This window comes from Lynx canadensis, chromosome D3, assembly GCF_007474595.2.
Source record: "Lynx canadensis isolate LIC74 chromosome D3, mLynCan4.pri.v2, whole genome shotgun sequence".
NCBI classification, from domain to species: domain Eukaryota; kingdom Metazoa; phylum Chordata; class Mammalia; order Carnivora; family Felidae; genus Lynx; species Lynx canadensis.
This window is the reverse complement of record NC_044314.2, coordinates 14380805-14405433: the sequence shown is the minus strand read 5'-3', so window position 1 is coordinate 14405433 and position 24629 is coordinate 14380805. Positions and strand designations below refer to the sequence as shown.

At 35.0% G+C, this 24629-nt stretch overlaps 1 protein-coding gene across 1 annotated transcript in view; it reads left to right on the top strand.

Annotated features, from left to right (window-relative positions):
- The window catches only part of RELCH (RAB11 binding and LisH domain, coiled-coil and HEAT repeat containing), a 109601-nt gene that overhangs the window by 39125 nt on the left and 45847 nt on the right, over positions 1 to 24629 (top strand). The window contains 4 exon segments of the mRNA XM_030292259.1: positions 118 to 193; positions 1534 to 1629; positions 13056 to 13168; positions 22449 to 22539. Coding sequence (XP_030148119.1) covers positions 118 to 193; positions 1534 to 1629; positions 13056 to 13168; positions 22449 to 22539 — 376 coding nt within the window.

Sequence of the window (24629 nt, the reverse complement as noted above, 5' to 3'; positions counted from 1 at the left end):
TCAGCATTTGAGGGGCAGGATTAATGCAGGAATGGGAGTTATAATGTGCCGCTTACCTTCTAAATGCCAGTGGTAACTGTTTGGTATTGTCCCCTTTTCATCCAATTTTTCTTCTAGGAAATTGTCTCCTGCTTTCCACCAAGCTCTACTTTCTTTTTGTCGAATGTCAGCAGATAGTCGTTTAGGATCAGAGGTAAATTATACCATTTTTGTCTTGGAACTTTCTTAAAACACTTGGTTTTTCTTCTCAGTATCTCATCCAAAAGCAACTGTGATAAGACTATTTCAAATACCCATCTATTTTTTAAAATAATGCTCTAGGGGCGCCTGGGTGGCGCAGTCGGTTAAGCGTCCGACTTCAGCCAGGTCACGATCTCGCGGTCTGTGAGTTCGAGCCCCGCGTCGGGCTCTGTGCTGACGGCTCAGAGCCTGGAGCCTGTTTCCGATTCTGTGTCTCCCTCTCTCTCTGCCCCTCCCCCGTTCATGCTCTGTCTCTCTCTGTCCCAAAAATAAATAAACGTTGAAAAAAAAAAAATTTAAAAAAAAAAAAAAAAAAAAAAAAAAAAATAAAATAATGCTCTAAGAGTAGTTCCTAAAATTTTAAACTTTCAAGGAAGATAGTTGATTATTTCTCTGTTCTTTGGATTAAAGTTTATTTAGTATTAAATTGACTTTTTGTAGTCTGTTTTTAATTTGTTATGTCTACTGACATATGGTAATACGCCTCTCTTTGGTACAATTCAGAAAACCAATGTAAGGGTACACATTGTTTATATTTTGGTTATTTTTAGATTACTCCATTATTTTTTACTTCATTAGTAATGGTTATCTTCAATTGCTGGGTCTGTTAGCTCTCAGATTAGGTTTCCTCAAATGCTTTGTAATTGTGGGAGGTTGGTCTTGAGAGGGTATTTCATGAAAATTTTTTTCTATCTTTATACTCACTTCTCCCTTTCTGGTTGTTTTGTGGTTGATCCCACTTGACCTCCCGCGGGCTTCTGTTTCACAATGTCATTGAGAACGTGAAAGAGCTAGAGGCTGGTTTGGATGCATTTCTGGCCTCTGGCCATCCTCCCTGCAAGACTGGGTCAACCTCCACGGGCCTCCTCTCGCATGCAGCTTCGTTCTATAAACTATCACTGTAATCATAGATTGTAGCAATGTGGGCATCTTTTCAAGAATAAAAAAAAAAAAAAAAGATCATTGAGGCTGCCTCAGTCCTATGTTATCCCTACTTGTTCCCAGAACTGCAGCCTAGTGGGGCTCTTTGGATTCACCCTTGCTTCTTACTGGTGTTTTCGATCCATTTCTGGCTTACGGAAACATTGATCCTGTTTGGGAACACAGTTATTGTTGACGATGGTGATGTTCTTGTTATTATCATTGCCATCATAAGTTGGAATTTTGGATGTGTATTTGGAGCAGAGGTGGCAGGGTCTAAAGTATGAACTTCAGGTGCCATCACACATGGAAGTTCTACACTGTCATCATAATAAATACTGTCATCATTTATTAATTCTTTGGTTTTTCTAGGTGTCTCGGATTGCAGACAGTGAGAAAAGTGTCATGTTAATGCTGGGACGCTGCCTGCCACACATTGTTCCTAATGTGCTATTGGCAAAGAGAGAGGTGAGACACATAAAAGTGTTTTCATCCCAGTAATCTCATCGTGTTGTCCATTTTTTGTCATTTTGAAGTTTAGTGTTATATTTTTATTTTGTTAAAGTCTATTACTTGCAATCATATTCTTACTTTTGTGCATGCATCTCTGCTCCTAGAGAATGGTTTTACACCTCTGTCAGGTGAGTTCGGTAAAACTGCATGGTATTCATGTTTTCCCAATTTTGCTTAAAGCATCATTAGCTTCTGCAGCACTAACTATTACTGTAGGTCCATTTATGTGCCATGAATACTGTCCGTTTTTTAACTAATTTATTTGATCTCTGCTCTCGATACGATATGCTTAATATGTCTACAAAAATAGACCCTGTGTGTTGAAAATTAACTGGGACTAATGATGTAACTTTTTTCCTAAATGTACTCGTGGTTACCTATTGTTAGTTTTATTATATTTGTCAATAATTATACTTGTCTTATGATGATAGGGTAGTTATAGCATTGACTACAGTAACTTTTGAAAGTACCTTCTTTTGTTTTTCTTGTAGCTAACTTGTTATTGACACATGCTTAAAATATCCGAACTATAGTAGCCAATATATTTTAGCACACTTAGCCTTTGTTGTGAGCCACACTGTAGAGAGTTATCTTTAGAGTTCTATTTAACCAAGAAAAGACTAATAAAAAGTTACTGTTATCTAATTTAAATGCCAGTGGATGATTTCTTTGTAATCAAGTTTAATAATTTACTTGAATAATTCAGTTTATGAAATCGACTTCCAGTTCACAGCATTTTTTAAAATAAAAAAACGGGTTAAGAATATTTTAGAATGTATCCTATAAGTTTCTTCTATCATCTTCTTAATATTTACCACTGATTTCAATCATAATCCATGGGACCTACAGTATGATAGGTACACAATGCATTGGCAAAACCATATAAAGCTTATTCTTAATTATTTGTTTAGCACAAGAAATTTGTACTGATCCTCAAGAAGACTTACATGTAGAGACTTACATGTAAAACTTGTATTAAAAACGTTTATTCCTATAGGTGTTTTGGATTTAAAAAAAGATTTAAAAGACTGTTTTCTTACTGGTGGTTTTATTTTACCTAATATATAAAAATAGTGGTGAGATATTAATACATGTGGAAAATTTTCTGTATCTTGAAGGATCAGTGTCCAATTTCAGATTGTTTTGCAGTTCTGCCTGGCAGAATGGTGTTTGAGCTTCTTTTCCTTTTTTAGCTTGTAACATAATCAATGCAATGCATTAATGTTTGCATCCCTTTTACTATATTTCCTTAATATAATCTTTAAAATATCACAGAAGCCTAATTGTTATGAGATGCAGTTTAAGCCTTTTTTATTTTAATTTCCCCTTTTTTTTATCATAAAAGACTCTACCACTAAAATCTGATTGTACTGCATGAAGTATTTATGAATTTGCATCATCAGTAATCAGATACATTATATATAAATATATATGTTAAGCATATGTATTTATACATACATATTTTGTTTGTGGTATGATGTTTACTTTTCTGGCTGACATTAGTTTTTGTATTTAAAAAATATATACTTATAATTTCATGAAGAAGTGATCGTTTATCTGTTTAATTATTTGTACGTTATTCTATCAGAAAATTTACCGTTTGTATCAAAAGTTGTATTTTCTTGAAATTAAATTGGTAAATAATGAAGTTTATTTTGGTTTGGTTTGAAACCAATCCCAGGGCATGAAAGGACAAAACTTTTATTTCATTTCATCCTTTGATATTAGATTATTTTTATTTAATATTTCATCTTAATTCCTTAAATATATATTTTTAAAAAGGTCTTGTGATTAAAAGATATTTTGATTTTTCTTATTTCTGAAGTTTTTATATAATCTCTTATCAGTATAAGCCTTTTTGTTGGTATGCAAATACAATTAAAACGTCCTTCAGTAAACTGATTGGTCATAATAATATCCTAGCTGCTTAATTAGAAAGAGGATTTAAGGTTTTGATTAAGTAATATATTCACCAGGTTTAACATCTTTTTAAATGTAAGAGGATAAACAACAAAAACTCTTCCCCTCTCCCTGAGCCACCATCTCACATGCAATAAATATTATTAGTTTCTAGTATATTTTATTAAGTCTTTTGCCCATTTTTTAATTGGGTTGTTTGTCTTTGCTTTTGAGTCATAGGAGTAAGAACAATTCTGGATATTAAACCCTTTTATATGATTTGCAGTATTTCCTTCCATTTGGTAGGTTGTCTTTTCACATTTTTGATAGTGTCCTTTGATGGACAAATGTTTTTCATTTTTATTAAGTCTGATTTATTTATTTTTTCTTTTGTTGCTTGTGTTTTTGGTATCAAATTTAAGAATCTATTGACAAGTCAGAGGTCAGGAAGATTTATTTATCCCTGTGCTTCCTTCTAATAGTTTTATAGCTTTAGCTCTTAGATTTAGGTCATTAATCCATTTTATATTTATATATGGAGTGAGGCAGGGATCCAATTTTATTCTTTTCGTGTGATTATCCAGTTGTCCCAGCACGATTTGTTGAAATGTTTCCCCACTGAATAGTTATGGCATCATTGTCAAAAATCATTTGTCTGCAGATGTTTGGATTTATTTCTAGACTCTCAGTTCTGTGAGACCAATTCTTTTGGTCTTTTATGCTTATCTCTATGCCTGTACCAGCCACACTATTTTGATTACTGTAGCTTTGTACTAAACCCCTTGCAGTTCCATAGGAATTTGATACTCCACTTTCATTTCTGCAGTAAAGGTCATTGGAATTTTGATAGGGATTGCACTGAATTTATAGATCACTTTAGAGAGTACTGCTATTCTAACAGCAGTAATTCTTCTAATTCATGAACATGGAATTCTTTTTATTGTCCTTTCCAATTTTGATGGCTTTTATTTCTTCCTCTTGCTTAATTGCTCTGGCTAGGACTTACCGTACAATGGTGAATAGAGGTATTTTGAGAAAGCAGATATTTTTGTCTTCTTCCTGATTTTATGGGGAAAACTTTTAGTCTTTCACCATGGAGTATGATACTGGCTGTGGGTTTTTCATAAATGCCCTTTATCATATTAAGAATATTTTCTTCTGTTCCTAGTTTGCAATATTCTTATCAAAAAAGGGTATTGAATTTTGTCAATACTTTTTCTGCATTGAGATGATGATTTTTATCCCTTCATTCTCTTGATGTAGTATAATATGTTCTTGATTTTTCATGTGTTGAACCACCCTTGCATTCTGGGGTAGATCGCACTTCGTCATAATGTATAATTCTTTTAATAATGTTGTTGGATTTAGTATTTTTTTGTACATTTTTGCACATTTTTTTTCACATTTTTGCATCTAAATTCATAAGATATATTGGTCTGCGGTTTTAACATTTATGAGAATTGTCTGGCCTAACATCTGGTCTGTCCTTGAGAATGTTCCATACTTGAGAAAAATATATATTTTGCTGTTGTCAGGTTGAGTGTTCCGTATCTGTCTATTAGGTTTAATTATTTTATAGTGTTCAGGTGCTCGATTTCCTTACTGATCTTCTATCTAGTGGTTTATCCATTATTGGAACTGAGATATTAAGGTCTCCAAGTATTATTTTAGAGTTGCGTTGTATTTTTTCAGAGATACCTTGTGTGTGTAAGCAAACTCAAATATATGATCTTTCTTCCATGACTCACACAAATGGTACTACACTCTATGCACTATTCTTTACTTTGCTTTTTTTTTCCATATAACATGTTTTTGTTTCTTTCTATGTCAGTACATAAAGAACTTTCTCATTCTTAAGGCTGCATAATATCTAGTTGTTTTATAGTCTCATTTATTTTTTGTTTTCTTTAATTAAAAAAAAAATTATAGAGAGAGAGCACAAGTGAGAGAGAGGGACAGAGGGAGAGAGAGAATCTTAAGCAGGCTCCAGGCTCCTTGCAGAGCCCAACACAGGGAATGGTTCCATGACCCTGGGATCATGACCTGAGCCAAAATCAAGAATCTGACTCTCAACTGACTGAGCCACCCAGGCATCCCTTTCTATAATAGTTTATTAAACATGTTTTAAATTAGTGTTTTTTCAGGTATTATTGGCCACACTCTCAGTAAGAGAGGCATTTTACCTGATGTGCCAGTATATAATCACAGATATAATTAAAATGAAAGTTTGGAAAAAAAATTAAAAAATTAAAAATTAAAAAAATAAAAAAATTAAAGTTTGACAAATCAAGCCTTACCTTTATGAAATATAAAACATTAAAATAGAAGATAATCAATATCAAACATGATTTTATAAATATTTTTAATTAATAAAGAGTATAGCTAAATAAATAATAAAAAAGAAAAACAATGCTCTTTATGATCCATTCAATTGATTTTATGACCCAATGTTTTAAAGGGGGGTGACATAAAGGTTAATTAAAGCTATCTAATAAATTAAACTTTTATTTTTAATAAAAGTGGAAAGTGCAGTGAATATAGATGTTAGTGTTATTTGTTTTTTAAAAGATAAGTAAACACCCTCACTCAATCTTTTGGTCACAATGATAGCATTTTTCTAAATTTAACATACCATATTTCAAGTCTAAGATGCCATTAATTGTAATAATTAAGTACCTTTAAGAAAGAATTCCAATTAATTATGACATCTTCTCCATTGTAAGGTACATCCCAATTCAGAAGTAATAAAAAGTAAAAAAAAAAAAAAAAAAAAATTCCTCCTATATGCTGTTAAGTAATGATAATCTTTTTTTTTTTTCACCAACTTATATATATTTTTTTAAGTTTATTTTTTTTATCTTGAGAGAGAGAGAGTGCAAGCAGGGGAGGAGCAGAGAGAGAGGGAGAGAGAGAAATCCCAAGCAGGCTCCATGTGGAGCCCAATGTGGGGGTCAAACTCACGAACCATGAAATCATGACCTGAGCCAAGATCGAGTTAGACGATTGACTGAGCCACCCAGGTACCCCTACGAACATGTTCTATTGATTTGGGAAGGAAAAGAAATCATGAACAAATTTTCTTTTTGTAGCTTATATAGTAAATTCATTTTAATGGGTTCATTGAAGAACTTGAATCTTTCAAACCAAATTATAGAATAGAATAATATATGTATTTAGTAAGTAAGCTAAAGAAGTTGATTCTTCACAAGCTCTGCTTCAAATGCATTTGAAGGGGAAATTCTGTAATTTAAAAATAGATTTCATAAAAGATTACTTCTAACAGCATTCTTAATAATACATCTAAATTTAACTTTTATTTTCATTCTATGCAAGGAAATATGTGCCGTTCAGCTAGCTGACTCGGAAAAGCAAAGAAGTCTGGGCCGGAATGGGGATGGGCAAGTGGAAATGGGGAATGAGTCCAAGCCTTTTTTTGAGAGGTTGAAATTGTTCCAAAATTAGATTGGTGAGGTTGCACAACTCTGAATATACTAAAATCACTGAATGTACACTTGAATTTTTATGATACATAAAATAAATCTCATTAAAGCTGGAAAAAAAAGAGACAAAGGAGAGAACCAATTGTCTAAAAGTTTTAAATATAGTTAGTATCTCTAAAGTATCTCATCTTACGAGAAACCAAATTTTGCTCTTTTATATTGGCATTCACGTTTGCTCCCTGGTGAATTTTTTACCTATGTTTTTGACTAAGCCCAGGTAATTATAACTGAATGAGAGTGTTGAAGAGGAAAAGGTTTCACTTGTACCCTTCTAGTTCTTTGGCTAGTCTAGTAATCAGTTTAACATAGGTCAGATTCATAGGAGAAAAATAAATTCACAGTTGTATGGGGGTCCCATAGCAACATAAGACCCAAGGACAAGCTGGGCAATTCAGTTTCCATCTTGAGCGAAGGAATGGGGTAAGAAGGAGGAGGAGGGTGATTCACAGGACAATAAGAAAAGAACAGATGTTTGGTGATTAGATGTTTCTCCTCCATACAGATGAGTCATTCAAATAAAATAGCTATCTTTTGGTGATAGCTCTTTCTGGCCAGGCCCCCTATCTAAATTCTTTTTGGTAGTTTAAGAGAGAGGTAAAGTTTTTCTTGGGGCTGCTGGATTTTGATTGGCTTTAGCTCAAAATAGTCAAAGTGACACATTTTGGAGAGACTTGTTTTGAACCCCTGCAAGAGTTATGCAATAGAATAATCAATAAGAATAGTAAAATAGTATGGTGAAGTGGTAAGCTTGGTCCATCTTCTTTACCTATTTAATGTGTATGTGTATGGATGTGTTAATTTTGGAAGTAATCACATACTCTTTAGCAGTATCAGAGTTTTAAAGTCATTCAAATATTTTATGTAGGCTTCCTGAAGGTTGAGCCTCAGGAATTGTAATAATTCTAAGAATAGGTATTTTAGCAGCCTTTGAAGTATAGAACTTTTCCAGAGGTGAGTAATCTTGTTTTTCGTGTTTTTTTTTTTTCTTGTGTGAGTCTTTGTAATATTCTTTCCTTCTTCTTTTTATTTCTTTTTTTAAAGTAAGCTCTATGCCCAACATGGGGCTTGAACTCATGACCCCAAGACCAGAGTCAGTCACATGCTCTACCAACTGAGCCAGCCAGGCACCCCTCTGGCTTTCTTGCTTTCTTGTTTTCTTTCTTCTAACTCTATTACTGTCAACATCTCGACAAGTTTAAGCTGAAAATCTAAATCAAAAGGTGTACACTTATCATAACTTGAATTTAAATTGTAATTTGGTATTGCTTAATTTCTAGGCAAAGACTAGATGGAAAATTTTAAAATAACAACTACCCAAAAGTTTTAAATGAAGCTTGAGTTATAGGAAATAATTTTTTTAATGTTTTTTATTTTTGAGAGAAAGAGCGCAAGCAGGGGAGGGGCAGAGAGAGAGGGAGACACAGAATTTGAAGCAGGCCCAGGCTCTGAGCTGTCAGCACAGAGCCTGATGCAGGGCTCAAACCCACGGACCACGAGATCATGACCCATGCATGACCTGAGCCAAAGTCACGCTCAACCGACTGAGCCATCCAGGCACCCCTAAGAAATAATTGTAATGAAAGAGGTAAGGCAAACAGCGAACTATAATTTACTGGATTAATGTATTACCTTTCTAGAACTGTAGAATTTTTTCTTCTTGACAGGAAGCACTCAAACATTCCTCATTGGCGTCTGATCTAAATGTAATGCTTCCTTTTCTGTTTTAGAATTCTTTCAGATCTTGAAGTCATTATCTTATCACATTTCCATGCTTTTTTTAATGTTAAAATTTGCCTTCATATCCCCCACCCAACATCTAATCATTCACATTGTTTAGCTCCTTTTTTACCCCATCCCATTTTGTAGTCTAAAGGCACTAATCTTTAAAAGACTAAGAAGGTTAAGTAAAAATATTCATAAAATCAAATGTAAAATTTTCTAAAGACATTTCTATCTCTAAGTGATTTATTACCATTAAAAGTTATTTTGTTTTACTTAAGAACTGAAAGGAGAATTAAAATGGTATAGGCCTTTCTTATTTAATTCTGTACAAAAGTGTATTGGCAACCTAAGAGTTTGAGGGGTGGATGATCCTTCATATAGAGAGAACCAGCTTTGTTATTAAAATTGCAAAAGTTATTTACTTGAGTAAAATGTAAATTACTAAGCCTTTTAGATTAATGAGTTCTAAAGGCCTTAGAAATCTCTTTTCCAAATGATAATAAAGTATTGGAATGCCTTCTGCAAAAGGATTACTGCAATGATTCCCTCTCTAGTGATCTGTGGGACATCTGTTTTACATTTCACTTCAATACACATTACTGAGTACTATCAGTTGCTAAAACATGTTTAAATAAAATATTTAAGATTTCTGTTGCCTTGAAATGTGGACACATACACACAAAAAAAAGAAATGTGGATGCAGGAAATTTTTGTGTGTAGGGAGATGCATTACCTTTTGGATATGTTACCAAGCCATAGGTGTTTTCTCACCATGGTTATTATTTTCATCAACATGCAATCTTAAGTCTAATTTGCTTAAGGATCTTTTAATGTGCAAAATCTTAAGCTTTAGATATGATGTCTAACATTTCTCTCTTATTCTCAATACATTTTTAATATGCAATCATTTAAAGACATTTTTGAACCACTGTCACCTTGTCCTCTGAAGGAGATTCAGCTACCAATTTTTAAATGTTTTATTCAAGAATTAGTGTTTTCAAAACACTAGACTTCTTCAACTGGAGAGATGATACCAAAGAGAGAATATTGATTCAAATCTATAAATTTATGAATAATGTTCAAATGGTAAAGCAGATTTAATAAATTCTGATGTGGATGTATCAATACTTCAGAAGCTGAAAAAGATGAATTCACAGTAAATAAATGTGAACATAACAACAGCAAATACATACAGAATTCATTATTTCAAGAGTAGTACAAATAGAACTTGTGAGTAAAATAAATGAATGATAGAGGAATTAAGATATTGGAGCCAGTCATAACTTAACAATTAAAATCCTTGATTCTATGAGAAACAAACTCCTCTTTCCTCTTTTTTCTACCATCACTTACTGGGCCTCTTCTCAGCTCTGTATTTCTAAAAGAGGAAGAGACTGGCCTACTTTATACATAACTGTTTTAGCCATTATTGTGCCAAGATGTACCTAATTCTCCTTGGCATAGAATATCATCCAAAATGTTAGGCAGTGACTTCCTATATGTTGTTAATTTTTGTCAGCAAGAAATAAAAGCAAATAGCACATAACATATTACTGTGATTCAGAAAAGGGAAAGTATTTTCCTTCAGAGCCCTAATTCATAGAATTTGAGAGTCTTGAGGGTACAAGAAATGACAAAGGTTTTCCTCCCGTGTGTGAATTGGTTGGTAATAGCTGCTGTCTTGAGAAGTGCTTTGGTAAGTCCTGTATTAAGACTTTTTGAGGCCAGCTTTGATCTCAGAAGGAAAACTTAACAATTCCATAAGCAATAGATAAGGGAATTAATGTATATGAAGTATTTTCCATTTCTACCCTAATCTTAATTTTTGTATGTTTTTACTTGTAGAAACTAAAAGTCAGAGAGGTTTGTGATTTGTCATTATGTTTTCAGTTTGGCACATCTATAGCCATATTTCAGTTAAAAGATTCTTTATAGTAGGACATAAACTTCCTCTCTGATTAAGGATCACTAAGAATCATGATGTAAAAAAAGGGGGGGAAATGTAGGCACAAAGAATAGTTGAACAATTATTTTGCTATGCTTGTTTTTGAGATAAAGAAGCTAAATAATTATATTTAAACAGTATGTATGTATATAGTTGTAATTACAGCAAATATATTACCTGTGTTCATAACTTTATCTTTAAAGAGTGGTACAATAGAAAGAGAATGGAGGAAGATTATGGAAAAGTATATATGTAGAGATAATGGAAAGCCAAGAAGAACATTGAGGAGGAAAGCAAGAAAACTTGGGGAAAGAAGAATCTGACATGAGGGAAAATACAAATAAAATATTTGGGGCTTTTTCTGATTTTCACACATTAAAATAATTTCTCCTTTTGTTAGTGCCTCCTAGAATAACTACTTTTTCATCTTTAAGGTCTTCTCTCAGTGGGATATGCTGATGATGCAGTGTCTTAGTACTCTCATGCATGTCTTAGTAGTATCCATTGGCTCTTAGCAGTCTAATGGAATCCTCTAAGGATTAGGAGAGTCCTTGAGATTAATGGTCTCCTACTCTAGTATTTCATAAAGATTGTTCAGTTTCTGTAAAGTCAAGACTAATCCATTAAGCATCATATTGAGTCTTTGGTGAAAACATTACTGAACAATACAGGATCCATATCTATACCTAGCCTTCCATTCCCAGTACAAAATCATTTTCCCTCATTACTTTTGTTTCTTGTCCTTTTCATTTGGTCAGTAATGCAAAACTTACAGAGGTGCCCAAATAGAAAGATGACTGAATAAACGTTTCAAATTCCTTTTTACTTCTCAGATGTATTCTTAGCTCTCCTCTCTATCTTCGTACTTTCAATTTAAGATTTATAACCAGGTAATTATAATTTTAAGATAATATGTAAAGACTTTAGAAATAGTAGAAAGGAACTTCAAGTCGTTCCTTTAAGTTTCAGTCTCAGCTCCTCTAAAAAAATGGCATCGTCCATTTCTAAGGAAGCTCTTCAAAACAGGACGATACTTGCCCTACAGTGTAGATTTTTCTGCAGGGTATCACGCGTTATTACATAGCAGTCAGTTCCTGTTTTAATCTACTAGCACTTTTTGGTGGTAGGAAGATAGATGGGAAAAAGAAATGGTGGGGTTGTAATCATTCTGTTCTTATTACATCATAGTTACGTCTTTAATATCTTACTGAAAAGTAACGATAAAATATTATTTTCTTAATTTAGAAAGTTTTTCCTGAAAGTATCACTTCTGGACTTTTATCTCATTAGATTTGAAAATCCATTCCAAAATGAAAACATTAATATCTTTTTCATATATATTAGAATTTTGGTCTTACTTTAATTAAAATGTGAAATAAATTTGGTTAAATATTTCTTTGGAAGAGAGAAATAAACTTTGTTATTACTTCCTGCAAAATACTGAATTTACCTCTGCATGTTGAATGTGCAACAAGTACGATATTACTAAAAATCTCCATTTGAACATAACCATGTCTGCTGATACTCTGTAGCAGTGCTGAGAGCATCGAACACTTATGGAAATGGTCTTCTTTTAATGAGCCATAGTGTTAAGTGAGAAGGTACAGAATTACTACTTATATGTAATCTTAATAAAACAGATGATACTGTACTTGCGGAAGTGGGATGAGTTGTCTTGATTTTCTTTTTTTTTTTAATTTTTTTTTTTTTTTTCAACGCTAATTTATTTTGGGGACAGAGAGAGACCAGAGCATGAACGGGGAGGGGCAGAGAGAGAGGGAGACACAGAATCGGAAACAGGCTCCAGGCTCTGAGCCATCAGCCAGAGCCCGACGCGGGGCTCGAACTCACGGACCGCGAGATCGGGACCTGGCTGAAGTCGGACCTTAACCGACTGCGCCACCCAGGCGCCCCTGTCTTGATTTTCTGTACCTTGCCAAGCTTTAAAAGATAGCTAGCTTCTGCAAGTTTTTGTTTAAAAACACCTTCAAAAATAAAATTCCTGTGTCAGCTTATAGTGTCTATAGTCCAAAAACTAGTAGACGATTGGGAAGGACTGGATAAGAAAATAAGGTTAGTTGAATCTTCAGTAACGTTATTTATTACATTGTGATTCACACCTTTCTGCAACCACCACATAAATACATGTTTCAGTGTTTTCTCTTGAATTCCAATGTTACAGAGTTAGAATTTGCTCTTTTGTATGTTGTGATTTATTTCATTTTAAATGTCCATTTAAGAATACTCTGGGGGAAGAAGAGCATATTCTGCAACGCATTTTTACTTTGACTTTTTCCGCCTTCATATTTCTTTAGGAGTTGATTCCCCTCATATTGTGTACAGCATGCCTACATCCTGAGCCTAAAGAAAGAGATCAGCTTCTCCATATACTTTTCAATTTGATCAAGAGGCCAGATGATGAGCAGAGGTGGTATGACTACTTCTTTGGGAAATAAATATCATGTTGATTGATTCATTTCACTAATGTGGCACCAAGATTAGCATTTTAATCTAAATGCCTTCTTTCTGTCCCGGTGTTTATTTTAACAAACAGAGGAAACACTGGCCTCATTCACAGAGTTCTGCAGTGCCTTCGTTCTTGTGATTCCAGTTACTCACGTTGAATTTGTACACTTTTATATTAGTTACCTTTAAACTTCTAATTCAAATATTTCTTTGCCTTTATCTTTCACTTGTGATTTCTAAGAACTCCTAAATATTCCCCCTTTTTCCCACAGATGAATTACATAGATCACAGCTTCTTAACAGGCTCCACAAAACTAAAATATTTAATATATGAATTTCCGCATCATTGGGCTGTCTGTAAACCAATTACTATGTGGCTAGAGGGGTATAGTATTTTTTGTTTGTTTGTCGTGACTCAAGTGCTCACAACTCTTGATACCTGATTGGAGAAATTAGTTCTGTCTGAGGGTGGTAAAGGGACCCACATCAAGGTGACTTCCCAGAAGAACAGGGAATAGGTTGCGATCAAGTGATAATGATGTCTACCTTAGAGAGTAAAATCTTTAAATAAAGGTGGAGCTTTTAAGTGAAGCTCTGCAGGTGTGAACGTGAACAGAACATCCTTGTGGGTCAATAGGTTTGACTAAGCCCTGGATGGTAAAATATGGGCGTTTGAAATGTTTTTCTGTTATAATTTTCTGTCTTAATGGAAAAGTTTTGCCTACACTTTTGCAAAACAATAGTATTGTACTTTACGATTAGGTAGGTAACTTTACATATTCAATACTTGTTTTACTGACTGTCACTTTTTACCTCATCTGAGAATGTTGGAAATCATAAAACAAGTAAAGCTCAAAATTTTATATATATATTTTTAAGTTTATTTATTTAGTTTGAGAGAGAGAGAAAGTGTGAGTGGGTGAGTGGCAGAAAGAGAGAGAGAGAGAGAGAGAGAGAGAGAGAGATCAAGAGAGACTCCCAAGCAGGCTCTGTACTATCAGAGCAGAGCCTGACTTGGGACTCCAACCCATGAACCATGAGATCATGACCTGAGTCAAAGTCAGATGCTTCACCAACTGAGCCACTTAAAGCTCAAAATTTTATTTTTTTATTTTAATTTTTCTTATTTTATTGAGATATAATTAATATATAACATTGTGTAAGTTTAAGGTATACAGTAGATTGATTTGATACATTTATATATTGCAATATGATTACCATCAAAGTGTTATCTAATACCTCTATCATGTCATATAATTATTATCTCTTTGTAGGGAGAACAATTAAGATCTAGCTTCTTATCACTTTGAAGTTCATGATACAATATTAATGACTATAATCACTGTGCTGTGCACTATATTTCCAGCATTTATTTATCTATTAGTTCCAAGTTTGTTTCCTTAAACAGCATATCCCCGGTTCCTCCACACCCAGTCCCGGTAACTACCATTTTACTCTCTTTTTACAAGTTCAGCTTTCTAAAATTCCTCATATAAATGATGTCTTACAGTATACATCTTTGTCTGATTTCTCACTTAGCTAATGTCCTCAAGGTCCAACCATATCCATTTATATTAGCATGAAAAAAGGGTAAGATTCCAAGGAATAAATCTTACAATGATGTTAAATATTTTTAAAACCTTACAAATATTATAAAAGACCTAAACATATTTTGGAACACCTAGGTCTAGTCCATGTTTATAAACAGTAAAAATCTGTATAACACTTTTCCAAAATCGGTCTGCTATTCTAGTCAAAGTCTTTATTTTTTTTAATACAATTTATTGTCAAATTGGCTAACATACAGTGTGTACTGGTGCTCTTGGTTTGTGGGGGGTAAAAGCTCAAAATTTTAATACAAGGTATCTCTCAACTCTGAGAATAAAAATAGTCATATAGATTTTAAAACATTATGAGTATATATCTCTTTCCTGTTCTTACCAAAATATACCTGAGCAAGTGGAGAACATGTCCTTTCAGGATCCAGTCAAGATGAATCTACACCAGCAGTCCTCACATGCTAGTCCAATAGAAAGAAGGGAAATTTGGGGCGCCTGAGTGGCTCAGTAGGTTAAGCATCTGACTTTGGCCCAGGTCATGATCTCAGGTTCATGGGTTCAAGCCCCACATCGGGTTCTGTGCTGACAGCTCAGAGCCTGGAGCCTGCTGGGATTCTAAGTCTCCCTCTCTCTGTTCCTCCCTCACTCATACTCTGTCTCTCTCTCTTTCAGAAATAAATAAACATTAAAATTTTTTTTTAAAAAGAAAGAAAAAGAAGGGAAATTAAATCACTGTATTAGTACTATTCATTGCAAACTAAAAATTTTCTAAGGACAGTTTGATGGTGCTAAGAAAATTAATATTTTTTCTCCTTGAAAAATACTCTTCCCTATCTTGACAACTTAATAATTAAATACCATTTATTACATTGTTATTTTTAAATTTGCAAGGCAGAAACCTCAGATCTCTAGGCTGTTTTCATACTCTGCATGGAAAGCTAATAGCTGCCACCTGGTGGCCAAAAGTACCTATTGGCCTTACATCAGGTTGAGCTAGGTCAGGAATTCAGCACTCGTGCCCACGCTTAAATTTTTACCTTACAGGTATAAAAGTATTTACTGAAATAGACTAATCAGTCGACTTTCCGTGTATAATGTGAGTAACAAATTAACAAAGCAGAATGTTAAGTTAGCATAATGTATTTGTCATATAATCACTTGCTACTTTTCCTGACTTAATAAATCTCCGGCTTCTTTGTCTCCTAAGAAGAATTTCATTTTATGCTTAATAATGGTGCTTTTTGCCAGTTCTTTGCTAACAACCATAATTGCCACCATATTCCTACCTGCATCAAATACTAGTCAAATAATCCCTGTCCTGCGATTTAGTACAAGTGGGAACATTTATTTTTACCATTACGAGAGCCTGTTTCCAATGCTGTTAATAATCGATAGGCTATCTGACCTTTTCTGTTTTCAATCTGTATTTCAAAACTGTTACACTTTTTAGAATTAACTTTGCTGGCTAAGAAGTTTGCCTTCAGGGGCCTAACATTCTTTCAACAAGTTGATATATCTTTACTATGTAGATGGTGGCTCATGATTTAAAGTCATTTCGCATGAGGGTTTCATGCAAGTGTTTGTAATGCCTACATTTCACCTAAGTCGTTTACTAAAAGAGTCAAACATTTATGAAACCAATATACGTGACTTCTCATTCTTTTAAGACACTAGTGGGGAAAAAACAATATTCAGATATTAAGAAATTTTCACTGGGGAACAGGCAGCTAAAAAGCTGTCCGTAAACCTTGGGAATTTCTTTCTCAATTTTTCTTTTATTCATGTTATTTTGCCTTCCCAAAGTAGGAAATACAAAAGCAAAGGAAGAATTGAGAAATAGGCATAGGAGATGATAATATAAATATAAAGGGGAATCAGAAAGATAAAATACAAGATTGTGGTAAGTGAGAAGAAGCTGTAATATACACTGAAGATATACTGGCTCAACATTTTCCTCGTTGTTGTCCAGATGTTCTTTGTCATTATTCTCCTCAACCTGAGAGAATAGTTATAGTTAATCTGGCTAAATTAAATTGAAATTTAAAGTTATTATTCAGTTTAAGTTGACTTATATTGCGAAATAGTGAGCATTGCTTGAGTTTCAAGTGCCGTTCTATAATTAATGTGAATAAAACATTCTAATTTGCTTTTTCTTGAAGTTGGCTACTTTAAAACATCTATTGAAGGGGCACCTGGGTGGCTCAGGCGGTTAAGTGTCAGACTTCGGCTCAGGTCATGATCTTACAGTTCATGGGTTCAAGCCCCACATCGGGCTCTCTGCTATCAGCTCAGAGGCTGCTTTGGATCCTCTACCCCCTCTCGCTGTGCCCCTCCCTTCCTCCCTCCCACTCTCACTCTCTCTCAAAAATAAATAAATCTTAAAAAAATTAAAAAGAAAACATACTTATTTTTCCATCAGGTTTTACTATTTTGAACTAGATAACCAAAAATGGAAAAACTTACAATTCTGCATTTTATTTTATCTTATTTTATTTTATTTTATTTTATTTTGTTTTATTTTATTACAATTCTGCATTTTAAAGTCATTTAAAATGGACCTTCATTCTGAAGAGTGAAAAATATATTTAAAATTCTAAAACTCTTGTAACTTTCAAATCTATCAATTCAAATGAAGTTATTATATTGGTTAAATATATACTGTTCTGTGACAAATTACACCAAAAGAATGTGGTTTAAAATAACACTCATTTTTTTCACCAGTCAATATGAAATTTAATCACTAGGCATAACTGAAGATACAAAAATCAAATCATGAAGCATATATACTATTAACTTTAATTTTGAATCTTTCTAAGGCTCAAAACTTTCCAAAATAAATTTCTTATAGCAGAGGATTTGTTTGTTCATAACTATGAAGCCAAAACAAAAAAGAAAAAACTTTAATCGATTATTGATATCTTGGTGGTGTTTTCTTCCTCATTACATCAGCTTTGTGGTAACAACATTGCTGGTGATTAGTTGATTTCTGAAGCCTGAGCACCCAAATTCAAAGGACATACAAAGCAAACAGGATATTCTTATTTCTAGAGACAGAAAGGTTTGCTCTAACAAAGTGATTCTCAAAGTGTGGTCCAAGTATCCTTGGGGGGGTCCGTAAGAGCTCTCAGGTGCACAAAGTGAAAGACTTTTTTTTTTTTTTAATTTAAATTTAGTTGACATACAGTGCGATATTGGTTTTAGGGTAGAATTCAGTGATTCATCACTTACATAACAACACCCAATGCTCATCACAAGTGCCCTCCTTAATACCCATCACCCATCTAACCCATTTCCAGCCACCTCCCTCTGTCAACCCATAGTTTGTTTTCTTTCATTAAGAGGCTCTTGTGGTTTGTTTCCTTCTCTTTTTTTCCTCGCCTTCCATACTTTCATCTGTTTTGTTTCTTAAATTCCATATATGAGTGAAATTGTATGGTATTATCTTTCTCTAATTTGGTTATTTCACTTAGCATAATACATTTTAGCTCCATCCATATCATTGCAAATGGCAAGATTTCATTCTTTTGATGGCTGAGTAAAATTCCATCGTGTGTGTGTGTGTGTGTGTGTGTGTGTACACACCACATCTTTATCCATTCAGCAGTCAGTGGAAATTTGGGCTCTCTCCATAGCTTATCTATCGTGATAATGCTGATACAAACATTGGAGTCCATGTGCCCCCTTCGAATCTGTATTTTTGTGTCCTTTAGGTAAATACCTAATAGTGTAATGGCTGGATCATAGAGTAGTTCTAATTTTAGTTTTTTGAGGAACCACCATACTGTTCTCTTGAGTGGCTGCACCATTTTGCATTCCTACCAACAGTGCAAGAGGGTTCCCCTTTCTTCACATTCTTGCCAACTATTGTTTCTTATGTTGTTAATTTTAGCCATTCTTTTTTTTTTTAAGCACAAAGATATCACTAATTTTTTTTAATGTTTATTTTTGAGAGAGAGAGAGAGAGAGAGAGAGAGAGAGAGAGAGCCCAAGCAGGGGAGGGGCAGACAGTGCTGCACTGATAGTACAGTGCCTAATGCATGGCTCGAACTCAAGAACCATGAGATCATGGCCTGAGCCAAAATCAAGAGTCAGGTACTTAACCAGTTGAACCACCCAGGAGCCCCTATTTTAGCCATTCTGAGGTGGTATCTCATTGTGGTTTTGATTTGTATTTCCCAGATGATGAGCGGTGTTGAGCATCTTTTCACGTGTCTGTTAGCCATCTGGATGTCTTCTTTGGAAAAGTGTCTATTCATGTCTTCCGCCCATTTCTTTTCTTTTTTTTTTTTTCTTTTTTTCTTTTTAATGTTTATTTATTCTTGAGACAGAGAGAGACAGAGACAGAGCATGAATGGGGGAGGGGCACAGCAAGAGAGGGGCACAGAATCTGAAGCAGGTTCCAGGCTCAACGCTGTCAGAACAGAGCCCGATTCGGGCTCACGAGCCATGAGATCATGACCTGTGCCAAAGTTGGACGCTTAACCGACTGAGTCACCCAGGCGTCCCATCTTCTGCCCATTTCTTAACTGGCTTATTGTTTTTTGGGTGTTGAGTTTGGTAAGTTCTTTATAGATTTTGGATATTGACCCATTATCAGATATGTCATTTACAAATATCTTCTCCCATTCCATAGGCTGCCTTTTAGTTTTGTTGATTGTTCCTTTACTGTGCAGAAGCTTTTTATCTTGATGAAGTCCCGTAGTTCATGTTTGCTTTCGTGTCCCTTGCCTTTGGTGACTTATCTAGTAAGAAGTTGCTCTGGCCAAGGTCAAAGAAGTTGCTGCCTGTGTTCTGCTCTAGGATTTTGATGGTTTCTTGTCTCAACGTTTAGGTCGTCATCCATTTCGAATTTATTTTTGTGTATGGTGTAAGAAAGTGGTCCAGTTTCAATTCTTCTGCATGTCGCCATTCAGTTTTCCCCAGCACCATTTGTTGAAGAGACTGTCTCTTTTTCCATTGGATATTCCTTCCTGCTTTGTCAAAGATGAGTTGACTATATAGTTGTGGTCCATTTCTGGGTTCTGTATTCTGTTCCAACGATCTATATGTCTGTTTTTGTACAGTATCATACTGTCTTAATGACTACAGCTTGTAATATAGCTTGAAATCTGGAATCATGATGTCCTCCAGCTTTGGTTTCCTTTTCAGGGTTGCTTTGGCTATTCGGAGTCTTTTGTGGTTCCATACAAATTTTAGGATTGTTTGTGCTAGCTCTGCGAAAAATGCTGGTGGTGTTTTGATAGGGATTGCTTTGGGTAGTATAGACATTTTAACAATGTTTGTTCTTCCAATCCATGAGCGTGGAATGTTTTTCCATTTCTTTGTGTCCTCTTCAGTTTCTTTCACAAGTGTCTATAGTTTTCGGAGCATGAATCTTTTACCTCTTTGGTTAGGTTTATTCATAGATATCTTACTGTTTTTGGTGGAATTGCAAATGGGGTCAATTCCTTGATTTCTTTTTTCTGCTACTCCATTATTGGTGTATAGAAATGCAGCAGAATTCTGCATGTTGATTTTATATCCTGTCACTTTGCTGAATTCATGTATTCTAGCAATTTTTTGGTAGAGTCTTTCAGGTTTTCTACATAGAGTATCATGTTGTCTGCAAATTAAAATAACACTGATTTTTTTTTTATATTGTAGTTTGTGTGAGTCAGTCTGGGTCCTTGCTTCCGGGTCTCTAATAAGGCTGTAATCCACATGTTGCCTGGGCTGGTCCTGTCAAGGCTCAACTTGGAAGGATTTGCTTCTGAGCTTATTCACATAGTTGGTCATTAGCAAGATTCAGTTTCTCATGGGTTTTTGAACTGAGGGCCTCAGTTTCTCACCAGCTTTTGGCCAGAATTTCCTTCAGTTCCTTGCCTCATGGGCCTCTCCAGCATGGCTACATACTTTATCAAAGCATGCCAGCTGAGAAGGCAGTAGAAAGGGTCCAGTGCTGGATATCACAGACTTTTGTAACCTAATCTCAGAAAAGACATCCCATCACTTCAGCCATTATTCTGTTCACTGGAAGCAGGTCATTAGGTCCAGTCTACAACAGCATGAATATTGGGGGTGGACATCATTGGGAACCATGTCAGAAGCTGCCTACTGCAGTTACCTTGGGTATAAAATTCTGATGTTAGAAATACCATTTTACTGGTGCAAATATTAGCTTATGGGGACTCAACTGGTTAAGCATCTGACTCTTGATTTCGGCTCACGTCATGATCTCTTGGTTTGTGAGATCACACCCCATGTTGGGCTGCACACTGACAGCCCAGAGCCTGCTTGGGATTGTCTCTCCCTCTCTCTCTGCCCCTCCCCCACTCACACATGCCTTCTCTCTGTCAAATAACTAAATTAACTTTTAAAAATGTAAGAAATAGCGTTTTCTTACCTGGTGTCACAGTTGGTGGTGCCTGGTGTCACAGTTGGTGGAGTATCTGACTCTTGATCTTGGCCCAGGTCATGATCTCATAGTTAGTGAGTTTGAGCCCCACATCAGGCTCTGTGCTGATGGTGCAGAGTCTGCTTGGGATTCTATCTCTCCCTCTCTCTGTCCCTCCCCTGCTTGTGCTCTCTCTCTCTCAAAATAAATAAACAAACTTAATAAAAAATTTAAAAAAAAAAAGAAATATCATTTTACTAATATGATACCCTAGTTTTGAATTATAGAAATACTGGGGGAATAGGAGCACTTGGGTGGCTCAGTTGGTTGAGCATCTGACATCAGCTCAGGTCATGATCTCACAGTTTGTGGGTTCAAGCCCCGCATCGGGCTCTGTGCTGAAGGCTCAGAGCCTGGAGCCTGCTTCGGATTCTGTATTTCCTTCTCTCTCTGCCTCTTCCCCTTCCGCTTGAACTCTGTCCCTCTCTCTCAAAAATAAACATTAAAAATTAAAAAAAAAAGAAATAAATACTGGGGGAATAATCGCTGATTGTTTTAGTGGCTAGAAACTGAAGTTCTTAGATGCTGAAGCATTAGACATACTATCTTAGAATGCATGGATGGGAAGTTCATTTAGGAGGTATGAGATTCAACTTCACACCAATAGAGGATAACTTCACAACATCTCACAAATGGGTGTTACCACTGTTGGAAGAACGAGTCTTAAGGAACTCATCCTCTTGGCGGCAACCTAGTCCATTGTAAGAAAAGTCTAATTTGATTGTACAAAAGTACTGTGTGTGGTGTGAATTACAGAGCTGGCTTTTTTTTTTTTTTTAATATTTGTTTATTTATTTATTTTAAGTTATTTTGAGACGAGACAACATAAGTGGGGGAGGGGCAGAGAGACGGAGAGAGAGAGAATCCCAAGCAGACTCTGTGCTGCCAGTGCAGAGCCCAATGTGGGGCTTGAACTCACGAAACCATGAGACCATGACCTGAGCCAAAACGAAGAGTTGGACACTTAACTGACTGAGCTACCCAGGCGCCCCATTGTTATTTACTTTTAAGAGAGAAAGAGAGCGAGCCAGCAGGGGAGAGGGAGAGAGAGAATTCCAAGCAGGCTCTGCACCGTCAGCACAGAGCCCAACACATGGCTCGAACCCACAAACCATGAGATAATGACCTGAGCCGAAATCAAGAGTGGGTGCTAACTGACTGAGCTACCAGAGCTGACTCTTTTGAACCCTTAGTCCTAGCTGTGCTTTCTAATGTAAGTATAAGTCTTATTCATTTGTATTATTTTTCAGGCAAATGATACTGACAGGTTGTGTGGCGTTTGCACGCCATGTTGGACCAACACGTGTAGAAGCTGAACTTTTACCGCAGTGCTGGGAACAGGTAAATAACTGTATGGCGTTTTCTCCTAGCTGTTATACTCTAGTTTATTATAAGTGTTCACATTTTCTTTTTTAAATGCCACTAGGAATTAGTGGAATTATGTGGGATCTAAATTATGCTGCTTTTTCTGTAGTCCAGCACGGTGATTTAATAGCACTTAAGAGTGCTCTGGATGCCTTGCTTTATTCATTCTTCCAACAGATACTTAAGGAACTAGTTCCAATGACAGGTACAGTGGTAAACAAAAGACCGAGACCTTTTCATGGGGAGATAAGAATAAACAAATAAATGATATGTCTTGTATTACTATAAACTGTGAAGAAAAACAAAGCAGGATAAGGGTTAGAGAATGATGGAGAATGCTATTTTAGAAAGAGGTCAGAGCAGGACTCCCTGAGAAAGTGATGTTTAGGCAAGGATCTGAATGAAGTGAGTTACTGCAAATACAAAAGCCCTCAGGGGCGTGCTCAGTGAATTCAAGAGAGAGCAAGAAGGCTGGGTGTGTGTGCATGTGTGTAGGTAATAGAAATAATATATGTATTATATACTTGTATATATTGCAAATCTATACAGAATATGAAATGTAAACTGTTGATGTGGGAAGTTTTTGTATTTATAATCCAACTCACTATCTACTAACAGTACTTTTGGTTTTATATTGAATTTAATATTCCAGTCCTATGTAGAACTCAGGATCATTGACTTTCTAGACTTGATGTTTAGGTCATTAAGCGTGTTATTTATCCACCTTAAAAAAGGTGAATTTCTTATAAAGGCAAATATCATGGCCTTATTTATAATAACATAGTCACTTGTGCTTTAAAAATACTGGTCTCTGGAATATCAGTAAAGTGTATCCTCTTTTAGAATTCTATTCCTAATTTCTTTGAGTATTCATTTTCTTCTTTAAAATTTATTAGAGTTTGATCTAAATTAAATATGTAAAATGAACATTATATATAGTCCTGCTGTCTGTGACAGTCCTTTATGTCCCCTGTAGGTTATAGTGCATGCTAATTTAGGATGAGGCTGTAATCATTGAAAGTCACATTAACTTAGAACCACATATACAACTTTGAATTTACAATTCTGTACCATTATTTATATGTACATATAGTATTTAACAGTTTTTTCTATTTCCTTTTCTTCGTATTGAGCTTTATTGAGATACTCAGATACCTTACACCCATTTAAAGTGCACACTTCATTGGTGTTTAGTGTGCCCACAGACTTGTGCAACCATCACTACGATCGATTTTAGAACAGTTTTATCACCCCAAAAGAAACTCCAACCCTTTGAACTTATTAGTTCCCATACTTCCAAGATTATTTTGGCTATTCTGGGTCCCTTGAATTTCCATGTGAATTTTAGGATGAATTTGTTAGTTTCTGCCAGAAGCCGTCTGGAATTTTCATGAGGACCTCTGTAGATCAGTATGGAGAATATTGCCATCTTAACAATGTGAGCCTTCCAAACTATGAATTTAGGATGTCTTTCCATCTATTTAGTTCCTTTAAATTTCTTTCAGTGATGTTTTTGTGGTTTTCAGAGTATAATTTTTAGACTTTTTCTGTTCAACTGATTCCTAAATATTTTATTCTTTCTGATACTATTGCAAACAGAATTTTCTTAGTTTAATTAATATTGGTTGCAATACAAAGAAATACAATTGATTTTTTGTATGTACATTTAATTTTAAGGCTCACTGAGCTAGACTAAAGAAGCAAAATGAAAGTTTATATACAGCATACTTTGACATCCAAACCATTCTGTTTTCAGGATTACTATTTCTAGATTAAATTTGATTTACAGATATCAGTATAAACATCTTTACCACCACCTCTTCTATAACCTGAATAAACATGGATATCGGGGATCTATCTAGCCGACTACCTCCAATCTGTTGCCCAGTAGATTGCTATGTAATTCTTTTCTTAATTTTAGGCATCCAATACATTAATGAATTATGTCACCTTTTCATATGGGAATATGAGAACAGATATACTTCTTTTCCAGTCAAGGAAAGATTTATATTCTATGAAGAAGACATATGGGAACAAAACCCAGTATGTGTCATTTTTCTGTTATT